The sequence below is a fragment of the Wyeomyia smithii genome, chromosome 1 (assembly GCF_029784165.1).
Source record: "Wyeomyia smithii strain HCP4-BCI-WySm-NY-G18 chromosome 1, ASM2978416v1, whole genome shotgun sequence".
NCBI lineage: Eukaryota > Metazoa > Arthropoda > Insecta > Diptera > Culicidae > Wyeomyia > Wyeomyia smithii.
The window spans coordinates 19,392,690-19,416,982 of record NC_073694.1 but is presented as its reverse complement, the minus strand read 5'-3'; the positions used below and the strand labels follow the sequence as shown (position 1 = coordinate 19,416,982).

Here is a 24,293-nt window from a genome sequence, read left to right as displayed (position 1 = left end):
GTGGCCTTCAAAACACGTTTTTGGTGATTCTGAGCTCAATTTGGGATCATTTTCTTTTTTGGCGTTTCCTGGCCTTCAGAAGGCGTTTTCAGCAATTCCGAGCTCAATTTGGGATCATTTTCTATTTTGGCCTTTTCTGGCCTTTAGAAGGCGTTTTTGGTGATTCTGAGCTTAATTTGGGATCATTTTCTTTTTTGGCCTTTTCTGGCCTTTAAAAGACGTTTTTGGTGATTCTGAGCTCAATTTGGGATCATTTTCTTTTATGGCCTTTTTTGGCCTTTTCTGGCCTTTAGAAGGCGTTTTTGGTGATTCTGAGATCAATTTGGGATGATTTTCTTTTTTGGCGTTTTCTGGCCTTCAGAAGGCGTTTTCGGCGATTCTGAGCTCAATTTAGGATCAATTCCTTTTTTGGCCTTTTCTGGCCTTTAGAAGGCGTTTTCGGCGATTCTGAGCTCAATTTGGGATCATTTTCTTTTTTGGCCTTTTCTGGCCTTCAGAAGGCGTTTTAGGTGATTCTGAGCTCAATTTGGGATCATTTTCTTTTTTGGCGTTTTCTGGCCTTCAAAAGGCGTTTTCGGCAATTCTGAGCTCAATTTGGGATCATTTTCTTTTTTGGCCTTTTCTGGCCTTTAGAAGGCGTTTTCGGCGATTCTGAGCTTAATTTGGGATCATTTTCTTTTTTGGCGTTTTCTGGCCTTCAGAAGGCGTTTTCGGCGATCCTGAGCTCAATTTGGGATCATTTTCTTTTTTGGCATTTCTGGCCTTCAGAAGGCGTTTTTGGTGATTCTGAGCTCAATTTGGGATCATTTTCTTTGTTGGCGTTTTCTGGCCTTCAGAAGGCGTTTTCGGCGATTCTGAGCTCAATTTGGGATCATTTTCTTTTTTGGCTTTTTCTGGCCTTTAGAAGGCGTTTTCGGCGATTCTGAGCTCAATTTGGGATCATTTTCTTTTTTGGCCTTTAGAAGACGTTTTTGGTGATTCTGAGCTCGATTTGGGATCATTTTCTTTTTTGGCCTTTAGAAGACGTTTTTGGCGATTCTGAGCTCAATTTGGGATCATTTTGTTTTTTGGCCTTTTCTGGCCTTTAGAAGGCGTTTTCGGCGATTCTGAGCTCAATTTGGGATCATTTTCTTTTTTGGCTTTTTCTGGCCTTCAGAAGGCGTTTTAAGCAATTCTGAGCTCAATTTGGGATCATTTTCTTTTTTGGCCTTTTCTGGTCTTTAGAAGGCGTTTTTGGCGATTCTGAGCTCAATTTGGGATCATTTTCTTTTTTGGCTTTTTTCTGGCCTTTAGAAGACGTTTTTGGTGATTCTGAGCTGAATTTGGGATCATTTTCTTTTTTGGTCTTTTCTGGCCTTCACAAGGCGTTTTCAGCAATTCTGAGCTCAATTTGGGATCATTTTCTTTTTTGGCCTTTTCTGGTCTTTAGAAGGCGTTTTTGGCGATTCTGAGCTCAATTTGGGATCATTTTCTATTTTGGCCTTTTCTGGCCTTTAGAAGGCGTTTTCGGCGATCCTGAGCTCAATTTGGGATCATTTTCTTTTTTGGCTTTTTCTTGCCTTTAGAGGGCATTTTCGGCGATTCTGAGCTCAATTTGGGATCATTTTGTTTTTTGGCCTTTTCTGGCTTTTAGAAGGCGTTTTTGGTGATTCTGAGCTCAATTTGGAATCATTTTCTTTTTTGGCATTTTCTGGCCTTCAGAAGGCGTTTTTGGTGATTCTGAGCTCAATTTGGGATCATTTTCTTTTTTGGCTTTTTTCTGGCATTTAGAAGACGTTTTTGGTGATTCTGAGCTCAATTTGGGATCATTTTCTTTGTTGGTCTTTTCTGGCCTTCACAATGCGTTTTCAGCAATTCTGAGCTCAATTTGAGATCATTTTTCATTTTGGCGTTTTCTGGTTTTTAGAAGGCGTTTTCGGCGATTCTGAGCTTAATTTGGGATCATTTTCTTTTTTTGCCTTTTCTGAGGGAAGTTTGAATTTTTTTTTAATGCATAACACCATTTTAATTGCATCAAAGTGGTATTTTTCTGAAAGTACAGTTTATCTACAACAAAAAAATACGTTTGATTTTGAGATACACCAATTATTACTGGAGTAATGGCCGTTTCCTCGAAACGCTATTTTTCTGCCGAGGCTTGCGGTGATCCTGATAGAGACTCAGCGGGTCAACCGAAATCAAAAAACTCATATTATTTCATTAGTTTAGAAGTGTGCCGTGTCCTTGAACGATCGCTTTTATGAGTATTTTGTTTTCAATGCAAATGGGAACGTTTTTCCCAAAAAATGCACGTTTTGAGCGCTAAAAATTGCATTAAAAATTTTTTTGCGGAAAAATGTAACTGTATGTTGCAAAAAGCGATCTTTCAAGGACCGGCGAATTTAATAACGAAAATTTAAAGAAAAAGATTATGGAAATCGGTTCAGTAGTTTTCCCGCAATCAGGATCACGGCAAAGTCATTTTTCGGAAAACACTATTCCGAGATAATCGCGTGTATAGTTTCAAGTTTAGCTTATGCGGCCATGGCGAGGCGCGCTGCAAATCGCTCTAACTTTCTTCCTATCGCTCAGATCTTCATGAAAATTTGTGAAAATGTTATAACCCTTTAATTGCAAATTCCAAACGCAAATGTAATCCTGGTTCATGCCTATCCAACTTTCCACGAGCGGTAATCCAGCTTTCCACGAGCGGTAATGGCGGACAGTGCACGCAGCCCATTTTGACGTTTTCTGTAGGACAGGGAATTTTCAATCGCAGTAACGGAGTGGAAAATATAACAACGTCGTAACGTAGCATAGCAACTTAAATAAACAATGGGCGTTCTGTTATTTAAATTTCGTCATGCGCATGCGCGGATCAGAATAAACAAAACTGTTCATTAAAGTTGCTATGCTACGTAGCAAATTTTTTATGTTTTTCACTCAGTTACTGCGATTGAAAATTATCCGACCTACAGAAAACGTCAAAATTGGCTGCGTGCACCGTTCGCCATTACCGCTCGTGGAAAGCTGGATAGTTCTTTTTAATGCAAATCCAAATCCAATTCAATTCAAAACTCAAAACCAGTTGCAAATTTCATTCTTGGTGCAGCTCAAATCTTATTCCCATTTCCATTTGAGATTCAATCCTAGGTAAACTTCAAATTCAATTTAGATTTCTCAAATTTTAATCCTAGTGCAACCTAAAGCGCCAAATCCCAAAACCGAATCTGATCCAACATTCAATGGTAAATCCAATCCAAAACAAATCTCAAAGCATCAAACAAAATTTATAACTCAAATCCAAATCCAGTTTAAAGTTAATCCCTGCCTAATTTAGATAAAATTGCAAACCACATCCTGAATTCCATTAAAACCAAATCCGAAATGCAATTCAAACCGAATTCCAAATCTAATTGTAAATCAAGTTTTAATGCAATTCGAATAAATTTCACAATCAACTCTCGATTCTGTCCTAAATTCGGCGAATTCAACCTTTAATTCAGTCTTGTTTTAATTCCAGCAAAACAATTTTTCTTTTATACTAGTGATACTCGATTTCTATTCAATTCAGTTCAGCTTATTTTTATAAGTACAGTTGCTGCTTCAAGAAGAATGCAAAGCCTCGGTGCTACATTCTGATCCGGAATTCGACCTTCTGTTTATTATACACAGACTTCGCAGTCAACTGCCAAGTGTAGAGGGCAATTGCAGTGCTAGCGCTACGATCCTACTGACACTAACAGTCTCTCTTCCGAACCAAGCCTCGAACCTACGACCACTGCACTGGCTTGTTGGGCCAGCATCATACCTTGAGACCAGCTGGGAGGGTTGACTTTCTACTCAAATCCTCAAGCTTCTCTGAATGCCTCTCATCGATTCTAATCTTTTTACTAAATACGCTCACCAGCAATTAGCACCTGCACCTCCGACTAGAGCATCTTCCAAAGCGCTGTCAGCAACAATCCGTCCCTTCGTTTCGAGACGGCGTTACCATAATTTGTCACCATTACCGGTCGAACGTGACCAGCAAAGCAGCAATTGAATAGACCAAACTTACATGAAATAATGCACGCAAATCGTAAATAAATAAATAGCCTGAATACCTATTATTGACCATAAATTAATATGCCATCCAGCAGCGCAAAATCGCCGCCTTTTGGGTGGCTCCCTATACACATTGCGACAAAACGCCGCGAATTACGCGGCGTTTTTTTTGCTCTCCCTCCCTCTCTCTTCTGCTATTGTGACGTGTACATCCGGTCCGTTTGCGTCGCCAGTCGCGAACGCAATCCGCGATTGCCGAGTCCGAGTCAGCGCACATAACGCACATCATTCCTCACTGCGATAATCGTGAATTGCATTATTGATCGATCGATAGACAGGTTGCCACTAGAACTGTCTATTACTTTAAAATTAAGGAATCTAGCACAATGTGAATAATTATGCTTAATTTTATCAACGCAAAACGAAAGACTACTTAATGGTAGCAAGCGACGAACCCCGTTTGCGCTCGTTTTGCCCTACACATAAGATAATGATCGTTTCTTAATTCGAGCGTGCTGCGTGCCGCAGCGCAATTGGCGACACTGACCCAGTACCAGTGCCCTGCATTAGACTAACATTAGACATGATTGTTGCTGACCTTTTCTATGCGTTTAGGTTGAACTACAAATTTTACCTCTTTATACCGTATGAATTAATTTCCCCGTTTGTCCTTGCTTTCAGAATTCGTTTCCAAACTGAGTGAAACATACTTCTCGCACCACCCGCCCTTCAATCCTGCCTACAGCAAACAGGTGTCCGCGGAATGCGCCCAAGCTGCGAAAGCTTATCTAAGTTCGCTTCGGTCGATGAAGATGTCGGCCCTCAGGAGTAAGTAAACCAAAAAAATAACATGAATCTCGAACTCAAAATCGATTGTCATAGTGTACGACGCCGGCGGCAAGTTCACCTCCGGAATTCTGAACGGCAACATCAACCAGTACGGCGACTATGATCAGTGTTTGAACATTCGTGGCCGCTATTGTCTAGCCGGCATCCAGCCGACAGTGCGCTCCTCGGGGATGCCATTCCTGCGGCATCTGTACGATCTGGTCCAGTCGCATGGAATCCTAACGAGTGAACTCGGTGATGTAAGTACTTTCCCTTTAGAATGTTGTTACCGCAAACCGGTTCTAACCGGCCACCCGAGTTGATTTATTAGAATGAAGAAAAAACGTGAGCAGCAGCGAATGCATCGCGTTGAAGGTTTCGCGCTTGTTCAAGATCAAGCAAGCCCCCAGCTGGAAAGCATCTTTTTCTCGGTGGCGTCATTGCGCTGGTATGGCACGATGCTCACGATGCTACCGGTTTATGCCGTGGAGCCGCCGCCGTAACTGTTGCCGGAGGTGTGTTTAAACAGTGTTGATCATTATTATTACAGCCCGGACATCGCGTGCCACGCTTCTCCACCATCAACTGGGCGTTGTGTGTTCCAGCTGCTTGCACCCCCAGGGACATTCAACACTCACTGGGGGAGTTTCTTCGAGACACCGCCGATGGAACCGGTGTGCAGCTGGATGTGAGCGTAGAGTCTGAGCTTTGTGAGGTGCGGAACTTCGTTTGGGATCGTTACTATACCCCGGCCGCCGCGAAGGTCTGGATTGGGTTTGCTGTTTATTTGACTGTCGTGCTGCTTTCCACACTGTACGAGTATAAGTCGGGAAACAAGAGTAAGTAGGAGTTGATGAGCAACCTTTTAACATTCCTTTCTTATGAAAAAACACGTACATTATAAATTAATGAGTCGCTGCCATTGCAATCAGATTTTGCTTGGTCTGATTTTTCTAGTATCAGTTGAACGATGTTTAGCATTAATTACAAAATTTACATGATTTTACAATTGTTTACGCGTTGTCAATCAAAATTAAACGTTTTATCTACTCTAGAATAAGTGACAATTTTGCTTAAGCCTTGAATATACGATGATTCTAGTTTAATCTTTCTAGGTGAAATTATCGCTTTTGTCTACCAAAATTCACAAAAACGGAGAAGATAACATAATCACTAAGGAAAGCTTCAAAAAAATGAGAGAAAATTTAGCAATGTAAATCATACTTAAAGCCAAGAGAAAATTCAATTTACTAAAAAAAATCACACCTAGACATATTATGTATGTATTTGTATTTTTAAGGCGTTAATTCAACTTCATTGACTTTGAATTTTCTGAATATTTTTTCGGTTTTGCGATTTCTTCTTAACCTTTTGTACTGATCAAATGCATTTGTGCTTCACATTTGCCACAGTTATGATATTTAAAAATTAAATCCATCCATGTTCTGTCCCCTTTTACCAAAGATGCTAAATACTCATAAAAAGTGCAGGAAAACCGGAATAATCCGGAAAATATTGCACTTATACAAGCAAGGCACCTCGCGGGTAAAACTCCACAAATATTTGCAAATCAATCAAAACTTGCGCATGGACTCCACAAAACTAGGTTTTGCAGACAAATCGGCCTATTGTATTTGTGCAGAGTGTTTTTTTTTTCTCCAGATTCCGTGCAAATTTTGCCGGTTTTGCGAGTAGTTGCAGACATTTTTCAAAAAACGTCTAGCATCTCTGCTTCGACCTGTCTGAATATAAATGGGTCAATTTTGAACAGCCCTCCAACATTTGTAGTGTTTTGTTAGTGACAACACGCATTCAAATCAAGCGCAAATCCACAAAAGGGCGCATAAACTAATATTCATATTAAATATACACACACTTATTCTCGTTTTAATTGTTCAGTAATTGCATATTGTTGTGTAGTATTCAGAGTAAAAAGACATCAAAGACTCATGTGAATCTGGTTGTGAAAGGACTGTACATCAGATTTAAAGTAAAGTGTAAGTAAAGTAATAAAGTGCGGAGTACAGGAAAACTTGGGCAATATCACTCTAGATCAAATGTTTCTGGTCGCATTAAAGCCATTCCCAATCAAACCAATACAGGGACATTTTTTCTGTAACATTCAACCAAACATTCCTTCACTTATTATTCATACGGCTAGACCGATAGCGGAAGTAATTTCATTACTTTTTCGAAATTTTGAAAAGTTTTACCAAAGCAGTGAACCTGCTTAAGTGTAAACAAATGTCATCGTGAACCAGACAAGAAATGTCATTGGTAACCGGTAGGCCTGATGAAATGAAATATGGAGAGTATCGTAGTCGATGTAAATTAATCCGGCATTTATTTTTTCAAGATAATTTTTGAAATAAATATTTCTGAAAGATAAATTATTTCTGTTCTATTTTTCGCCTTGGTTTATTTCCAGTCTGTTTTAGTTTTTTTTTTTTTTTTTAACTCTAATATTTATTTAGGCCCAACCGCGAAGCATAACGGGGCCGAATATCTTTTGGAGTAGGGAAAAGCCAGCTTGAGTAAAGCCTGTATCCCGACTGCTCCTCCTCAAACAGGCATAAAAACCCTCTCATCTTTTCTCTTTCAAAAATACAATTTAAAAATACATGTCTTACTACGACTAACATTAACATCAAAGTTTTTCTCTTTATAACTAAATACTAATCCTTACTACTATTCATTGAGGGTGATGGTTCCTTATCTCATTGAAATCAAAACTTATATCTAAGTTCGGTGGATCATGTCTCTCAAAAAGAAGCGATGATTCATGTTTCTATAAAAAAGATGAACGAAAGAAAGAAGAAAAAAAACAGAATTAGTGTGAAACTTTTTAAGATTGTTGTGTTGGGAGAAATTAGGAGAGAAAGCATAGAGATAATCAAATTCGATACTTGATATCTATTAAAAAGTCGTAAATGGGTATTACAAGCGCGGGGTTGCGGCTAGCAAGCACATCCCGTACTTGCATTGTAAACGTCACTTTCTGTTTCCGGAGAGAATCTATAAGCTTGGCCCTTGCTCTGTGGTACTTAGGGCTCACGAAGACTATGTGGTCAATATCTTCGTACCCTCCACATTCGCACAGATTACTATCGACTAAGTTTATTCGATAGAGGTGTGCGTTTGCAACATAGTGATTGGACATTAGGCGCGAAATAACTCGAATGAAATCACGAGTAAAATCTAACCCTTTGAACCAAGCTTTTGTAGACACTTTGGGCGAGATCGAGTGCATCCATCGCCCAAGGTCATCTTTATCCCACTTTTCCTGCCAGTTTTCCAGAGCCAGTTGTCGGGGCAGATGAAAATACTCGGTATAGGTGATCGGTCTATCAAATATATCTCCTTCTATGGCACCCCTTTTTGCTAATAAATCAGCTTCTTCATTGCCTGGGATTGAGCAATGAGAGGGGACCCACACAAAGCAGATAATGAAAGACCGATCAACCAGGACTTCTAATATCCGTCTAATTTCCGGAAGGAAATAGGACGGGTGTTGACCGGTTTAATCGATCGGAGAGCTTCGATAGAACTGAGGCTGTCCGAGAAGATGAAATAATTACCTGGTGTCTTGAGCTCGATAAGTCGCAGCGAATTGTGTATGGCAGCTAATTCAGCTACGTATATGGAGCAGGGCTGTGCCAGTTTGCGAGATATGCGATGATCTGTGTTGAAAACGCCATATCCGGATTGTCCATCCATCACAGATCCGTCCGTGAAAAAGGAATTCTGTTTTGGGAGGTGGCAAAATTTTGCCGAAAATATTGATGGCACAACTGTTGGTTTGAGGTGATCGGGAATTCCATGGATTTCTTGTTTCATCGTCAAATCAAATACAACAGAAGAATTGTTGAGCGATGTTGAAATCTCACGGGATGGAGCAACAACCGAAGGGTTTATCTCCATGGACATGAACCGCTGGTATACTGACATACAGGGTTTCTGAACAACTTCCAAACATTTCTCATAGTTCCCAATAAGCATTGGATTTGCTATATCCGATCTAATGAGGAAACGAAAAGCCAACTCAAACAGCCTCTCTTTGAGTGGTAGTATTCCAGCTATGACCTCTAGGGACATGGTATGTGTCGACTGCATGCAGCCTAGAGCGATACGCAAACAACGGTATTGTATCCTCTCGAGTTTCAGCATGTGTGAAGCTGAGACACCTCTGAAGCATATGCTGCCGTATTCTATTACGGGCAGAATCGTGGTTTGATAGAGTCGTATCAAATCCTCTGGATGGGCTCCCCATGATGTTCCTGTTACCATTCGAAGGAAATTGATCCTTGGTTGGCATCTTTGCTTCAGGTAATTGACATGTTTTTCCCATGTGCACTTAGAGTCATACCATACTCCGAGATATTTGAAGCTAGGTGACTGAATGATGGGTCTTCCGGACAGAACTAGCTCAAAACGAGGAGGTGGTCGCTTTTTTGAAAAAACTACCATCTCCGTTTTTTCAAGCGAGAACTCGATTCCAAGACAACTGACCCAAACGGTCAGATTGTCGAGCGTGTTTTGCAGGCTGTTCTTCATGCCTGCGGCTAGAGACGCCGTGACTGAAACTACACAGTCGTCAGCTAACTGGCGCATCGTGCAGCCGTCCGTCAAGCATGTGTCAATGTCACTGATGTAGAAGTTGTACAACAGCGGACTCAGACAAGAGCCCTGGGGGAGACCCATGTAGCTTGTTCGTGTTATTGTTGAAGAACCGTGGTTGAAAAGTAAATGCTTTTCAGACAGCAGGTTGATCAAAAAATTTGTCAATATAGGGGAGAATCCTCTTTGATGCAGTTTCTCGGAGAGAATTTCGATTGAAACTGAATCAAATGCGCCTGTGATATCCAGGAAAACCGAGGTCATTTGTTGTTTGCTACCAAGAGCCATTTCCGCTTCTGTGGCTAGCAATGCCAGGCAATCGTTAGGGCCCTTGCCCCTAAGTAAGCCGAACTGGGTCTCTGATAGTTGGTTAGTTGACTCTGCCCAGTTGTCAAGTCTACGAAGGATCATTTTTTCAAGCAATTTGCGTATGCATGAGAGCATCGCAATCGGCCTATACGAGCGGTGATCTGCGGCAGGTTTATCTGGCTTTTTGATTGCGATAATCTTAACCTGTCTCCAAGCTTTCGGGATCATATTGTTCCTGATAAGCTTATTAAACAGTTTAAGAAATCGTATCTTGGCCGAGTCCGGCAGGTTTTTCATCAAATTAAATTTGATCCTGTCCGGTCCTGGAGCCTTGTTCTTGCAAGACGCGAGGGCAATTGAAAACTCCAACATGGTAAATTCTGGTTCTTCAAAAGCCGTTGTATCGCTGAATTTTTGCTGTGATGGGACAGCGTCTGGGCATACCTTTTTTGCGAAATCATAGATCCAACGTTCAGAGTATTCATTTGCCTCATTACTGTCGGACCTATTGCGCATTTTTCGAGCCGTATTCCAGAGATAGCTCATAGAAGCATCTCTGGGTAACGTGCTTATGAAACTTTGCCAGTATGATCTTTTTTTCAGTTTGTGCAGCTTAGACTGTTTTATTTCTAGCTCCCTAAACTGATCATAAAGCTCAATTGAACCACCATCCCTGAATGCTATGTATGATGCTTTTAGAGCTTTTTTCATCTCGGTGCATTCTTTGTCCCACCATTGCTTGTTGGGACGAATTTTCAACTTGTTCTCAGGGGCAGGTCTCTTCTGAGATTGCAACGCGCTATCTAGCACTGATGTTGCAAGGAAGTTGTATTCGTCGGATGGAGAAAGCTCATCCGTTGTTTCGAGACCCTGGGATATTGTGTTCGAGAATTTTTCCCAATCAATATTCCGGGTAAGATCATACTCTACTTCGACTGTGGTAGCAGAATGGAGCCTGCTCTTAAACGAAATACTGATTGGCAAATGGTCGCTACCGTGGGGATCTTGAATAATCTCCCATTTGCAGTCCAAAGCCATTGAGGAGGAACACATCGACAAGTCTAATGTGCTCTCTCGTATTGGAGGCCTTGCAATTCTCGTAGCTAACCCAGGTATGTTCAATAAGGTCATATCGAAGTCATCGAGAAAGCTTTCAATAAGAACAGCGCGGCTATCATCCCTGGGTGCGCCCCACGCCGTACCGTGAGAATTGAAATCTCCCAGGATGAGGCGTGGAGACGGAAGCAGTTCCGTTATTTGTGACAGCTGCAACCGGTTAATAACCGCTCTAGGCGGAATGTAGACTGATGCGACAGTGAGGCCCTCCCCAGCAATTGTTATATGGCAAGCAACAATTTCTATTGCATCAATTGCTGGGAGAGGAATTCGGAAGAATGGGTAGCATTTTTTGATACCAAGGAGCACTCCGCCATAAGTGTTTCCTCGGTCTAAACGGATGATATTGAAGTCTTGAACGGCTAGTGTCGTATCAGTTGACAACCGTGTTTCAGATAGCGCGAAAATATCGCATTTGCTATCGTGAAGCAGGAGTTTAAATTTATCTAATTTGGGGATCAAGCTTCTACAGTTCCATTGTATGATCCTTGTTGTCGATTCGTCACTTCGGCTGTCTGATTTAGACATCGAAGGATACGAACGCGAGGAGGGGCCATTTGGTGCTTAATTGCTTACCCAACATGCAAATTGTTGGAAGCCAAGCCGAAATCATACTCTTGAGGGAATCAGATAGACCAAAAGTGGTAAATATCCATTCAACGATCATTTTGAATGAGATACGTCAGTGGTCGGTATTTCAGATTCCGATGACTGTTTTTTGGCGGAAGCAGATTGTTTTCCTGGTAGTTTGGGAAACTCTTTATCGAAATTGTTACCCTCAGGATTAAGCTTGAATCCTGGAGGTGACGGCTTAGCAATATTTTGCTTAGAAGGTGGACCACTTGGGGTATCTATATGTGTTTTCTTCTGCTCCTTTCTAGGAAGCTTGGGGGAAGATACGCTTGGTCGTTTACGCACGGCTCCACTTGACGGAAGAGGTTGATATACCTCTTCATCATCATTGGGATCGTCATGTTCCAAGCTGGAATATGGGTTTTCCTGTTGCTGTAAGGCAGTCTTCAGCATCTGTGCAAATGACTGCTTACAGCGTTGTTTTGTCGATTTTTTAACGCTTCTGAGCGTTGTTTATATTTCGGACACGTCTCGACTTCATGTGGATCACCAACACAAAGACAGCATTTTGTCTCTTGATCGCCGCAAGCGTGGTTAATCTCGGAGATTTCACCACACTTGGAGCATTTAGGTTTTTTGTTGCAGTAGGTTTTCGTGTGCCCTAACTGCAAACAATTCGTACACGTCATGACTTTTGGAAAGAAGTCTCACGGCTAGTCGAAGCTTGTGGAGCTCGACAAGATCCGGAAGTACTTTTCCCTCAAAAGTCACTCTAAACGAGTCATTTGGGGAATAATTGCCCGTATTATCCTTCGAATACATTCTCCTGCATTCGAGGATTTTTATTTCAGGAAGGGATGGATTTTTAAAACATCCAATACCTTTCACAACATCCTCTTCTGTGAGGTCAGCCTCGGTTATAACACCCTCTATTTCAACTACGCGTGCCGGTATATAAACGCGGTACTCGATATTGAAATTTGGATCCTGGACGACAGCATTTGCTTGTCGGGGATCCGAGAATGTTGCCTTGAGTCTATCCGCTTTGACCTTGTAGACCTCGGTCAAGCTCGAGTACTTTTCCTTTAGAGTTTTGCATATCTGTAAAACTCTAAGAGGCTTGTTTTTGGGTCGGAAATACACGACCCAACGTAGACCAGGTTGGTTAACCTGATACATTTTAACCCGAGTTGACTCATCTTTACTGGATGGGATAACCGGGGCAGTTTTACGGGGTCTTTTACGCTTTTTAACGACATCGAAAAAAGCGTTATTTTCATTATTCGGGATGTCAGAAAAATCCATCCCGGATTCGTCACCTTCTGAGCAAGATGAGATGTCCGGTGGAAAAGGCAATCCACCTACCGCCATAGCGGTTGTGAACTATATGCCGCTAATAATTAATATATGGAATATATTGAAACACTTATCTATTTAAAGCTAAAGAGTATGACTATTTATAAATAGGAGAGGAAATACGAAATCGAAATATATCTGTATGTATATACGGAAATGGAAAGTTAAAAAAAAAATAAAGGTTGTGTCACTTATCTTCATATGTATGTGAATCAGCAGCACTGCTTGCGCTGTCTCTTCAACTGCAGAGCGGCGACGCCGTACGCTTTCCCCCCGTCGGGGTTCCACAGCATACGCGCCAACTAACCACTACCACAGCTCCGTACTCCTCTGCTGCAGGAATCGACCTACGCTGATGCTGGACCAGCACGACACCTTTCAGCACTCGCGCCAGAACAAGCACGACTCACCACCTCACACGCGAACGCAGCAATCGCGCCGATTAGCACCACTACCACTGGCGCTGTTCGGCAGTCGGGGCTCCCCCACCAAAAACGACGCGTATTCGCACACCAAACAACACCACTGCACACGCGAACGCTAAAAAAGAGAGCGGGAAATTAGTTTCGGTCCGCAGAGCACTCTAGAAAAACGACTTTCCTGCTCGGCTGCCGAAAAGACTATGAGTCTATTTTAGTTGTAAATGTGCTGATTTTTTTTGCTTTAGTGATATAAGCGTTTTTACGAAAGCTCTCACTTTATCAACAGCCTGCATATCAATATTTTAACCAACGTCGCTCAACCATAAATTTGGAATTAAAATACTGTATAGTTTATTTTTAATTTACAAGTAAATATGAACTTTCACTATGTAAACAATATTTTCTGTATTCCTATTTATTATTTGAAATTGAAGGTGAAGTTAATATCTCTTCACATATATTGAAAACTATGTTGGAGTTTTCTTTAGTAAAATAATATATATAACCAACTCCTAACATGATGTAGAAATTGGAATAAGCCCAATGTAAGAACAATAATAATAATAACACCCACAGTATAGATGTAAAACTCATCTCACTAAGGCGGGATCTCACTAAGCAATGATGGCACAGTTGATATCGAAAACAATCTGCCTAAACTTTTATTTTTACCTTGAAGGCACTGTTTAAAAGCACTTGCATCAACCACCCAAAAACAATAACACATTGCTCGTGCCTGTCACTGTGAAATTGAAATTCTTTTGAATTCGTAACATTTATTTGCCTAAAGAGCATTGCGCGGAAGCGACACATCTACTGGATTGGTTATTATTTTGATCTGGGTAACATGCGTTGCATACCTTCAATGCATTTATCCGTTTCCAACCGCCTCTCACGTCACTGAATTCTATCCACCGCGTTAAAAATAATGGATCAATCGAATGTCGATGAAAAAAAAGAAGACAAATCCCATTGCAACCTAACCTTAATTCACAGAAGATTATCAGAACTACTAATTCTTAATTGCACGGACGGAAACTGAATCCATGAATCTACTTTCGCTACATCAAAAATATATTATAATATTCAACCGATATGACAATCATCTCAAGTTTGAACATATTTTTGAATAATATCATCATCAAAACGAGAAACAGATGCGCACGCTGACTTGATTAAAACTATTGTGAAATATTTTTCTTGCACAAAAACGAAAACGAAGTAGACGAAAACAAAATTGAACTGTCATTGAGCTGGCGCCTCTCTCTCAGGTGTATAGAATAGTCCACACCTTACTTTTGAGTAACCGAAATCGGTAAAACCGAATAACATTTTTCTATTCATTTGTTTGTTTGTTATTGACCCAACTGATTTCCTAATCTAAAAACTACGACCTAGTATTAAAAGACGATTCTGCAGTATCTCACGGCTAGCGTCAAAGTCGAAACATGATGCGTAACGGTTAAAAAGGCGCTGTAGACCGGTTATCATGCCGAAGCTACTGTAGTTTGTTTGCCTACTCTGCACGCGATGTTCAGTTTGCTCGAAAATCGCTGGATAGTCTACCCGTTAAGTCAACACGTCCGTGACAAATAAAAAGCTCTGATTACATCCCGACGAATTCCCAGGGTGTCTAAATCGATGAATCTGCATGGCTGTTCGTAGCTTGATAGTTTAAAGGGTTCAGTTCGCGGAGGTCTAAGTTCTACGAGAAACTGAACAGCTCGCGCAGAGTTTACGTACCACAAGTCGATATGTGAAAGATCGAAAAATGGAAATATGGCGGTACGGCAATTGATCTAGGAATACCTGCAGCAGACGACAGGTTCCCGCCTTCAAGTCTTTAGGAGATTGAGGAGAAAATCTGCTGGTTGAAATACAACACCAATTGCTGAGAGAGCTTCTAAAACACGGTGCTGAAGCACTGACTAGAGCACTGCACTGGGCGACTGTGAGGATTTGGGAGGATGAGACGTTACCGGGGAAATGATTACATGCCATCTACGAAATCTACAAACAAGGCGACAAGCTGAGTTCTAGCAATCACGGTGCTAAGCGCTGTCTACAAGGTACTCTCCCAGCTTCTATGCCGTCACCTATCATCTATCGCAAAGGAATTCGTGGGGCATTGGTGCTTATTACGTGTGTCACTTCACGGTGAAATCAGAGTGAAGTGAACAAAATCCTATTACGGGACTCACGTAAGTGAGAAAAACGTCGCGAAGTGACATCTGCCGTGGAATCTGGGTTATTATGAGTGTCATATCAGTGAAGTGAGAACGGAAAAAGCGACGTTTCGCGTGGAATTATTTCACGACCATTTTGAACGGTGAAATGATTCAACTTCAAGACTTATTTTAAAGTTGATTGATTTGTAATCTGATGGTAAATATTGGATTTATTCTTCAATAACGAAGCGAATCAGAGTTTGATCCGTGCCTTAAAGCGGTCAATTTTTCATTTTTTTGCCCGATGAAAAAAATGCAAACTAGTTCAGGAAATTTTCGATACCGAAAAAAACATTTTTTCATGCCGAATGTCTTAGAAATGCAGAACATGTCAAGATCTGGTGTTATCTAAAAAAACGGGAAAAAACGACTTTCTGGGACTTGACATTTTTGAGCTGGGAAACAATCTCATTTCACTTGTCCTATTCTCATTTTCACTTCACTGTCAATCTCACTCCACGGAGGTGATTTTTGTCACCTCACTTGAGGTGGAATCGGGAATAGGTCTAAAAAAGTAAAGTGAGCGTGATAGTGAAATATGTTTCACCGAGAAGTGACTCCCGTCATAAGCACCAATACCAGGCAGGATTCACGGGGGTCCCCGTTACCACGCACCACCTAATCATCGACTTCAGAGTGGCATTTGACACAATCGAACGAGATCAGCTATGACAAATTATGCACGAACACGAGTTCCCTGACAAAATTAAGCGATTACTCAGAGCGACGATGGATAGAGCGACGTGTACAGTGCGAATTTCAAGGACGCTCTCGAGTCCTTCCGAATCTCGAAGAGGGTTGTGGCATGTCTGCTTTTTAACATTGCCATGGCAGATGTTATTAGAAGAACGGGGATAGACACGAGCGGCACGATCTTCAGGAAGTCCGGCCAGTTACTTGGCTTCGCCGACGACATTGACATTATGGCACGCAGATCTGTGCGACAGAATTCGCCCAATCACCGTCTGAGAATATGCTTGGTGGGAGGCCGTCGTCTTTCCGCTGTTCGTCTACCTATCTCCAAAATGATGTAGGGTTCCTTTTGAGGCTGTGCTCGACATTCCGAAGGAAGCTTCGAAAGCAGAGGCGGCTTAGCTGTTTATAGCGAGTTTCGAGTAGTAGTAGTTCCGTAGAGGCCGAGTGTTCAACCAGAGCAATCGCTGTTGAATGGAGATAGTCTTTTTGGTGAGAAAATATCAAAACAGTTACATTCACGTCGGCTGCTGAGATCTATTCGATAGAATTGGAAGAGCAAACATGCGTGACGAGCGGCTGGATTTTTTTTTCAGTTTCGAGATGCAAAGTAAACAACGCAATACACTTTCCTAATTAGATTTTTACCTCATTTGATATTTACTTAAGTGACACAAACTAAAGGAAGCGATCTGTTGTGTAGTTATTGAGCGTATTGTCCTTTCGTGTGAGAGAGATCACACCAGTTTATTATATCTCTGGAGAAATATATTATATATTCCACAGCGGTGTTTTTATGCGAGCTCCTCAGATAAACACGATTCGCTACTCTCTTCAAACAAAATCGTCGCTTTGCTCAGCAGTGTAACAGTAGTTGTTTGCGCAGTGAAAGATAATGTGAAAGATCTGGCCAATGTTGTCAATCCGACAATAGCTAAGTGATACTAATCATTGACACGGTAACCATCTTTCGGCGATAGAGGCAATGCTCCGTCAAGCATCTGTTCATCATGGAGGTGCGGTTCAAACAGCGTATGATGGGCATCCAATGGCTGCATATAAAGTGGTCTTTCACAACTACATCAAGATGGCAGCCCTATTACGGGGATCGGAGATCCTTAGCCAACCACATACTATCTCTGAAACCTTCGAATCATCACAGAAACCAACAGAGAAAGATTACGGACTAATTTTACAGCAACGACTTTTAACGCGAAACAGAGTACAGGGATTGGAACATGGAATGTACTAACGTTAGCTCGGTAGGGAAAACTGGCGAAATTTTCCAGAAAGGTTTGACGCATGAAGCTCAAAATGCTGGTACTGAACGAAGAAATTTGGCTTGACTTTGGAGAACAAAAGCTGCCGTCGGGACAGGTACTGTTGTATTCTAACATAGAAGGTAAAAATGCTGCCCGCAACTGTGGAGTTGGTTTTCTGCTTGACGTTCGTGCACAGACTGCGCCTATAAAAGATAATCGTGGCCAAATACAGAACACGGGCTCGAAACCCTACTATAATCCAATGTTATGCGCCCACAGTTGCTGCCGAACTACAGAACAAGGAGAACTTTAATAGTTAACTAAATGCCATCGTGGATAGGGTTCCGGCATTAAGATCTTTAGATTAGATTTAGATTTCAATGCGAAGATCGGCTTCTATAACACTGACTATGAGCGCGTCGACGAAGCCTTCTTGATGTCCGGAGTAAACGTAGCGCCGACATCGCGTCTGATCATCACCTTCTGATTGGTGCCATCCGCCACCCAGAGAAAAGAATGGATTACAGATGGAACTTGGCAGAAGATAGAGCAGCGGAGAGAAACAAAAGTCGCAATGGAGCGGACGAAAACTCGAGGAACCAAGAACGAAGCCCGTCAACGGTATTCGGCTCTGGAGAGAGAGAGAAGTTAAACGCTCTTGTAGACGGGACAAGTAAGCGTGGGCCTGTGAAACACGCTTACCGACCCCACTGACCAGTTGCAAAGCTGAATTTTCGACAGCCGACGAATCATCAACCCTTTCTGCCCCTTTACTGCAGAAGATCGAAGCAGCTATCCGATGTAAAAGCAAAGCCTTGGTGCTACATTCCGCTTCGGAACTTGACCTTCTGTTTATTGATACACAGACTTCGCACTACCCACTACCCAGAAGCTGAGCAGAAGCAGCAGGACATCGCAGGTGAGCCAGACCCAGCTCGTGGGGGTGAAGCAGGCTCCACAAGGAAACCAAAGGAGTTTTGGGAACCTAACCTGGGCCCAGGTCAAGGCTAAAGCATGCAGCCGCCCAGGAAAGATATCTTTCAAGTTGGCCCTATGCACCACTTTGGGTGCTTAACATTAAGTAACGCATAACATTTTTCACAAATTTATCATAGTTTTGCTGCAAGTTTTGTCGCACAACCTTAGTTCCCTCTCTTCGCTGTCACAAAAATTTTGTGACAAAATTACTTCTATTTCTGCGAATACTGAATACCGTCTTTTTTATCCGACTTCCTAACATTTGTAATGTTTTATTTAATGACGAGCCAAAGCTAGCATAAATCTACAAAAGGGCGAATAAAGGAGCGTGAAGCATACGCAACAACCGATTTATCAAATTTGTACTGGAAGTTAAAAGATTTTTGATGTACAGCGCATCAAGTAAAAGTAATGTGATAATGACAAAAAAAATTTTTTTTGTGTTTGAATATTGCGTGAAATGGTCTGCGTCATAAATTTTAAGAGCCAAAGCCAGTAAAATTCTCAGTACAATTTTGAATAACAAAATTGAATAACTGAACCACAGACTAACAGACGTAACACTGGAACCTAGCTCCATCGCCAAAAAAACGATCATTTCAAAATTTCCAGTCGAATAACAGTCATCGCGCGATAACGCCGTCTAGAGCGCTGTCATGCAATCTCATGAATATTTGGTAGTTCCCAATTTGACACATGCACGTACGCTAGCGTTGATGTCGAAATACAAGACGAAGCGCGAACACGGCAGCAGATGGTGCTAGTGTTACTATCGTGAAAAATTGTCTCAATCTGGACGATGAAACCAAGTACAAAATCAAAAAGGGAATTTGTTTTCGAACATGGCTTGCAAAAATATACTGGAGAAAAAGCATATATTTTAGATAGTGAATTCAGTATTTCATCAGTCTGTATCTTACGGTTCATGTTTGAAGAACTTTGCTTCTCTAGCTTTTCACTAGTGTATGCAAGAATAGGTTCACAATTTTTTATTTCGCTACAGAGCAGTTTCACAAAAAATGTCCCAGTTTTATTATTTTTTTTACTGTCATCTTTATTTAGACTGAAACTTCATTTTTAATTTGTCTGAAGCAAAAAATCATATTTTTTCCTATTTTCTCCATTATTGGACCAGTTGTAATGTTTAGGTAATCTATTGTAGTTTTATGAAAAAAAAATATTAAATTTTAAAAAAATGAGCTATTTTAGATAATTGATTTTTAATTTTTCTTTCAACCTTTTTTTCAAGAAATGAATAATTTTAATTAGGGTGTTATATTTTTTTCGGAAAGACAAGGTTATTATCGACAACTTTGTCGAAGACGTCACACCGATCAAACGAACCGTTTGAGCCCCAAAAATATTTGTAATCATCAATACCTTCCCAAAATAGCATTTTTCAATAGCTTCTCTAAAATGAGTCGTGTTCCAAAAAATTAAACCAATAGCACAAAATGGCATCTTTTGCCTATAGAAACGTCTGTGCAAAGTTTCTGCCAAATCAAAAAGGGTCGATTAAATTGGTTTTAATGTTGAATTGCTCTACATCGAAATTGTATACAACTTCAAGCGAAATCACTGTGACATTATCATCTGGTAGAAGTGCCAAACTAATTTGCACCCATTTCCAGACAAATGGCTATCCGCCTTCTCGCTAATCCAGAACACGAGAACCATCTTCTGCGTCAAGGATGACCCGAACGATGTAGCCAGCGTTCATGGGATACGCTTTCTGAACGCAATCCTGCTGGTCGTCGCACACAAATCGATGGCCCTCTTCTTCAACCCGTACGCCAACCGAACCGATATGAGCGAGGTGAGTTTTACCGCCCAATCTGCTAGTGAGGAGTTCGTAGATCCTCACTTTTTCTCTCAACACCCGTTTGTAGAAATCTGAAAATAAAAACTTCGCAGACCCTAGGTCAACCGTGGACTGTCGTGGGACGCGCTGCGTCCCTCTTCACCGATCCGTTCATCATGTTCAGTGGCTTTCTGACAACATATTCGATGATCGGGCGTTTGATGCGTAACCAACGGATAAAACTGTACCAGGATTACATCGGACGATTGCTCAGGATTATTCCCCCGCTGGGAGCGTTGATCCTGTTCTGTACCTTCGTGCTGCCCTTCCTGGGCAGTGGACCGCAATGGAATCTAGTCGTCACCAATCATGGTGACATTTGCAAGAAGTACTGGTGGCGCAATCTGCTTTTCATTCACAACTATTTCGGCTTCAAGAATATGTGCCTCACTCACACCCATCACATCGGAATCGACACAGAGCTGTTCTTCGTGTCACCTCTATTTATCTGGTTGATTTGGAAGTGGCCCAGGAGAGGTGGGATGGCGTTGATCGTACTGGCGCTGGTGTCCACCATACATCGGTTCTACATCACCTATAAACTGCGGCTCTCTAACTACGTGTATTTTGGCACATCGTAAGATTCTGTGTTCTAACAAAACTGTTCTCAATTTTAAAACACGATCACGAATTTATTCCCCAGTGTCCAGCAGCTGTTCGACACGGCGGACAACATGTACATTCTGCCGTACTATCGATTGACGGTGTACCTGATGGGTGTCATGCTAGGCTACGCGTGTCGCGTCTACAAATCGATCAGTCTAACGCCGGTAAGTAGAACACGGATAGCTGATGGCTCAATCATGCCGTAATTTACATATGCACCGTACAAATGGGTATTTTATGCAAAATAGTTCAATGGCGAGCACGTTTCGAATGACGTTATTACTTGGAGAGGTCGATGACTTGCAACATGTCGCGTCTCGTTTCAGAACCAACTTCGACTGGGCTGGTATGCGAGCAGCTTCCTGCTGGTGTTGGCCTTCTTCGGTCCCGCCCCTATGGGTTCCATCCGATACGTGTACGATCCTCTGCACGCCGCCAATTATGCTGCCTTTTCGCCGATCGCGTGGTGTCTGTTCTTCGCCTGGGCTGTCTTCACCTCGCATTTAGGTTACAGAAGTAAGCCCGTCAGATAGAAACCCTTTTTACGTAATTTACTATTCCTCTTGTTGTTTAAACAGATAAACTAATCGATGTGTTCTCCTGGCGGGGATTCCGCGTAACGACCAAAATATCCTACGCCATTTATCTGACGCAGTTCCCAATCTTCTTCTACAACGTAGGCCGTGTACGAACCGCTCTACACTACCACTTCCTAACGTCAGTCCTGGTAAGTGCAAACCGCAATGTTCCGCTCAGTCTTTCAAATTTAACGGCTTTTATTTTGTTTTTCGCAGCTGGACTTCAAAGAGTTCATCGCCATCTTTGTGGCGTCCTTCCTGCTGACGGTTCTGTTCGAGACTCCGTTCAGCAACATTAAGAGACTCCTCTTCAACAGCGGTGTCAAGCGTTCCAAAAGGGCACCGGAAGTGATGTGTGATAACAACGAGAATAGCAACAACAACGACGACCGTAAGACGATTGTCTATCCCGCCACCAATCAGACTAAGAATTTAAGAGATTGAAAAGCGTGTGCGAAAAACGGAAGAATGATCGAGAGATTCTTTTAACCACTGCTTAACGTGTTAAACTGTCGGCTATAAAGTTTGGGCTTAGAAACGAAATGGATAATAGGTGTAAGGTACAATTAAGGCGTGTGTTTGAATAATTGAGTTTTTTTATAATAAAAGTTGGCTGCCAAACCTAGTTATTTTTTTTTACCCTGGAAAGATAATCTGCGTTCATTTGACTCGGTTCGGTTTCAGCAATATTGCTTACGTTTTTTAACAACGCGTCGGTTTTTTCTTAATCAATAAAGAAATATTAAAACCTTAATGCTGGTTTTTGTTTTTGTAATGGCCATTCATCGATAAATTATGAAGATAAACTTGCATCTTCAATCATTCGAAATCGGGAGTCAATTTGACTCATGATTATCTTTTTACGCACATCAAAATATGATTATCTTTTTTGGGTTAATTGATATCGTCAGCAAAACATGTCAAACAAGGCTAGGTTGACCAGACGTACCGTTTTTTCGTTCATTTTCACCCGTCCCATTTTTTGCCATTTGGTACCGTTTTTTAGATATTCCTTTAGACATTTTCAAAATGAGGTTTCCAATAAAATTTGTTGAATTGGAGAATAAGATTGTGTGCTGCCAGGAGTTTGTTGATACTATATTCAAATATCTTAAAATAACAATATAGTTCACTCTCTAATTTCCCATATATTTCCGTAAAGACAGACAGGGAACACCCCCTCTTGTGGTGAAAAAGGTAACTAAACTCATTGCACAGTGGTACAGTAAGGCAATTTATGCGGACATAAGCTTTTCGTTGCGATTTTGGTTTGCGATTTAAAGCCATAGTTTTTGTAAAAAGTTGTTTCTTATTCATAGTCCTCTATTTATGTGCGAATGAAAATTAGGGTGGTCCTAAAATCAACGAAATAAAAACAAACTAACTTGGTTTTATTTGCATAAATAATTGTAAACCAACTAATTCTAAGCCTTTTCGCTCTATTTTTCAATTCAAATTTAAAAACAAAGTTTTCTTCGGTAACTTTAATCAAAAATACGCCAATTTTGACGAAAAAACATTGTCGATATATTGTACAGATGGACTCTTCACTATTTCTATTTTAAAAATAGGCCCTTTAGATATATTGATGTTTCCGTTTAGGGCAAATATAAATAATTTTTTTTGTATCATATAAAAGAACAAATATTGTATAAATATTGTGAAGAAATACCGAAATTTGCTTAAAATTAGTTGATCTACAACTGTGCCGATGAATGTATACATTTATTTCTGCAAATAAAAAAGTTAGTATTTTTATTTAGTCGATTTCAGGACCACTCTAATTTTCATTTGCACTTAAAAAATAGATTAAATATAAGAAACAAGTTCTTAGAAAAAATTTTACTCTAAAACCACAAAATCGCATCGAAAAACTCATGTCTGCCTACATTGCCTTACTGTACCACTGTGCATTGTTGTTGAATTTCTGTGAGCGTGTGACCGACATATTCACACACGAAACTGAATTTACTCAATTTTAGATTTAGTTGACTCAATTTCATACTTTCACAGAAAAAATTATGTAGCAGATTTCGTGCGTATATTGTTGGTATGTAAAACTAACGCCATTCCGGGAGTTGAATATTGATAATATAATGTGATGTAGCTTATCGAGGCACTAAGAAGAAATATTCAAATAATCAGGCCATGACGTGTAAATGGTAAACTAATCCCAAGTTGCTATATACGTGGTTCCCTGTGTAACTTCACTAGCTCAGATCCATCACGGGAAGCAACTACGAAATGTGCGGCCGTCAAGCTCAAGCTCAATGATCAGGCCACGAAGTGTACAATTAAATGAAGGTTTCAATTACTCGTGGAGAAGATAAAAGGAGAAACCGCACAATGGTTGTCAATAGTCGTATATGGTTGTTATGCAACTTTTAGCTTAGATAACACTTGAATGTTCTATCAATTTTACAATTCAAGTATGGATATATATAATGTTGTAATTGGTTTAAAAGCTTTATTATATTATATATAAAAGATGTTCAACAAAACAAACATAATTAGTGATAACAACTTTTATGCAAAAACTATTATTTAATGTTTAGTTTTCTTCGCTTTGAAAGTTTTTTTTTGTTTTTTTTTTATCCATCCAAATTTTTTGCTTTCGAGTTCTAATCTTCGTATCAATCACTTGCAGCTTTGCTTTAACCAGCATATTTATGTATTTACTAGCTGACCCGGCAAACTTCGTCCCGCCTATTTTTCTGTTTAATTTAATAATTTTCAACATTCCAAATTCATTGATTTCTTGCGATTTGTTTATATCGTTTGAAATTATTGGTCGTAGTATTCGGCTGTTTTCCAGAAGTTGCCATCTTACAATTCAAAAT

The 24,293-nt window shown here is 40.8% G+C and overlaps 1 protein-coding gene across 1 annotated transcript in view; it reads left to right on the top strand.

Moving 5' to 3' along the window:
* Positions 1–22,067, top strand: part of LOC129716552 (nose resistant to fluoxetine protein 6) — a 30,355-nt gene extending 8,288 nt beyond the window's left edge. The window contains exons 2-10 of the mRNA XM_055666383.1: positions 4,708–4,854; positions 4,909–5,114; positions 5,405–5,693; positions 20,040–20,224; positions 20,323–20,846; positions 20,913–21,039; positions 21,202–21,391; positions 21,454–21,602; positions 21,670–22,067. Of these exons, the coding sequence (XP_055522358.1) occupies positions 4,708–4,854; positions 4,909–5,114; positions 5,405–5,693; positions 20,040–20,224; positions 20,323–20,846; positions 20,913–21,039; positions 21,202–21,391; positions 21,454–21,602; positions 21,670–21,897 (2,045 nt within the window). The 3' untranslated portion in view covers positions 21,898–22,067. The remainder of the gene's footprint in view (positions 1–4,707; positions 4,855–4,908; positions 5,115–5,404; positions 5,694–20,039; positions 20,225–20,322; positions 20,847–20,912; positions 21,040–21,201; positions 21,392–21,453; positions 21,603–21,669) is intronic.
* Positions 22,068–24,293: the final 2,226 nt, after the last annotated feature.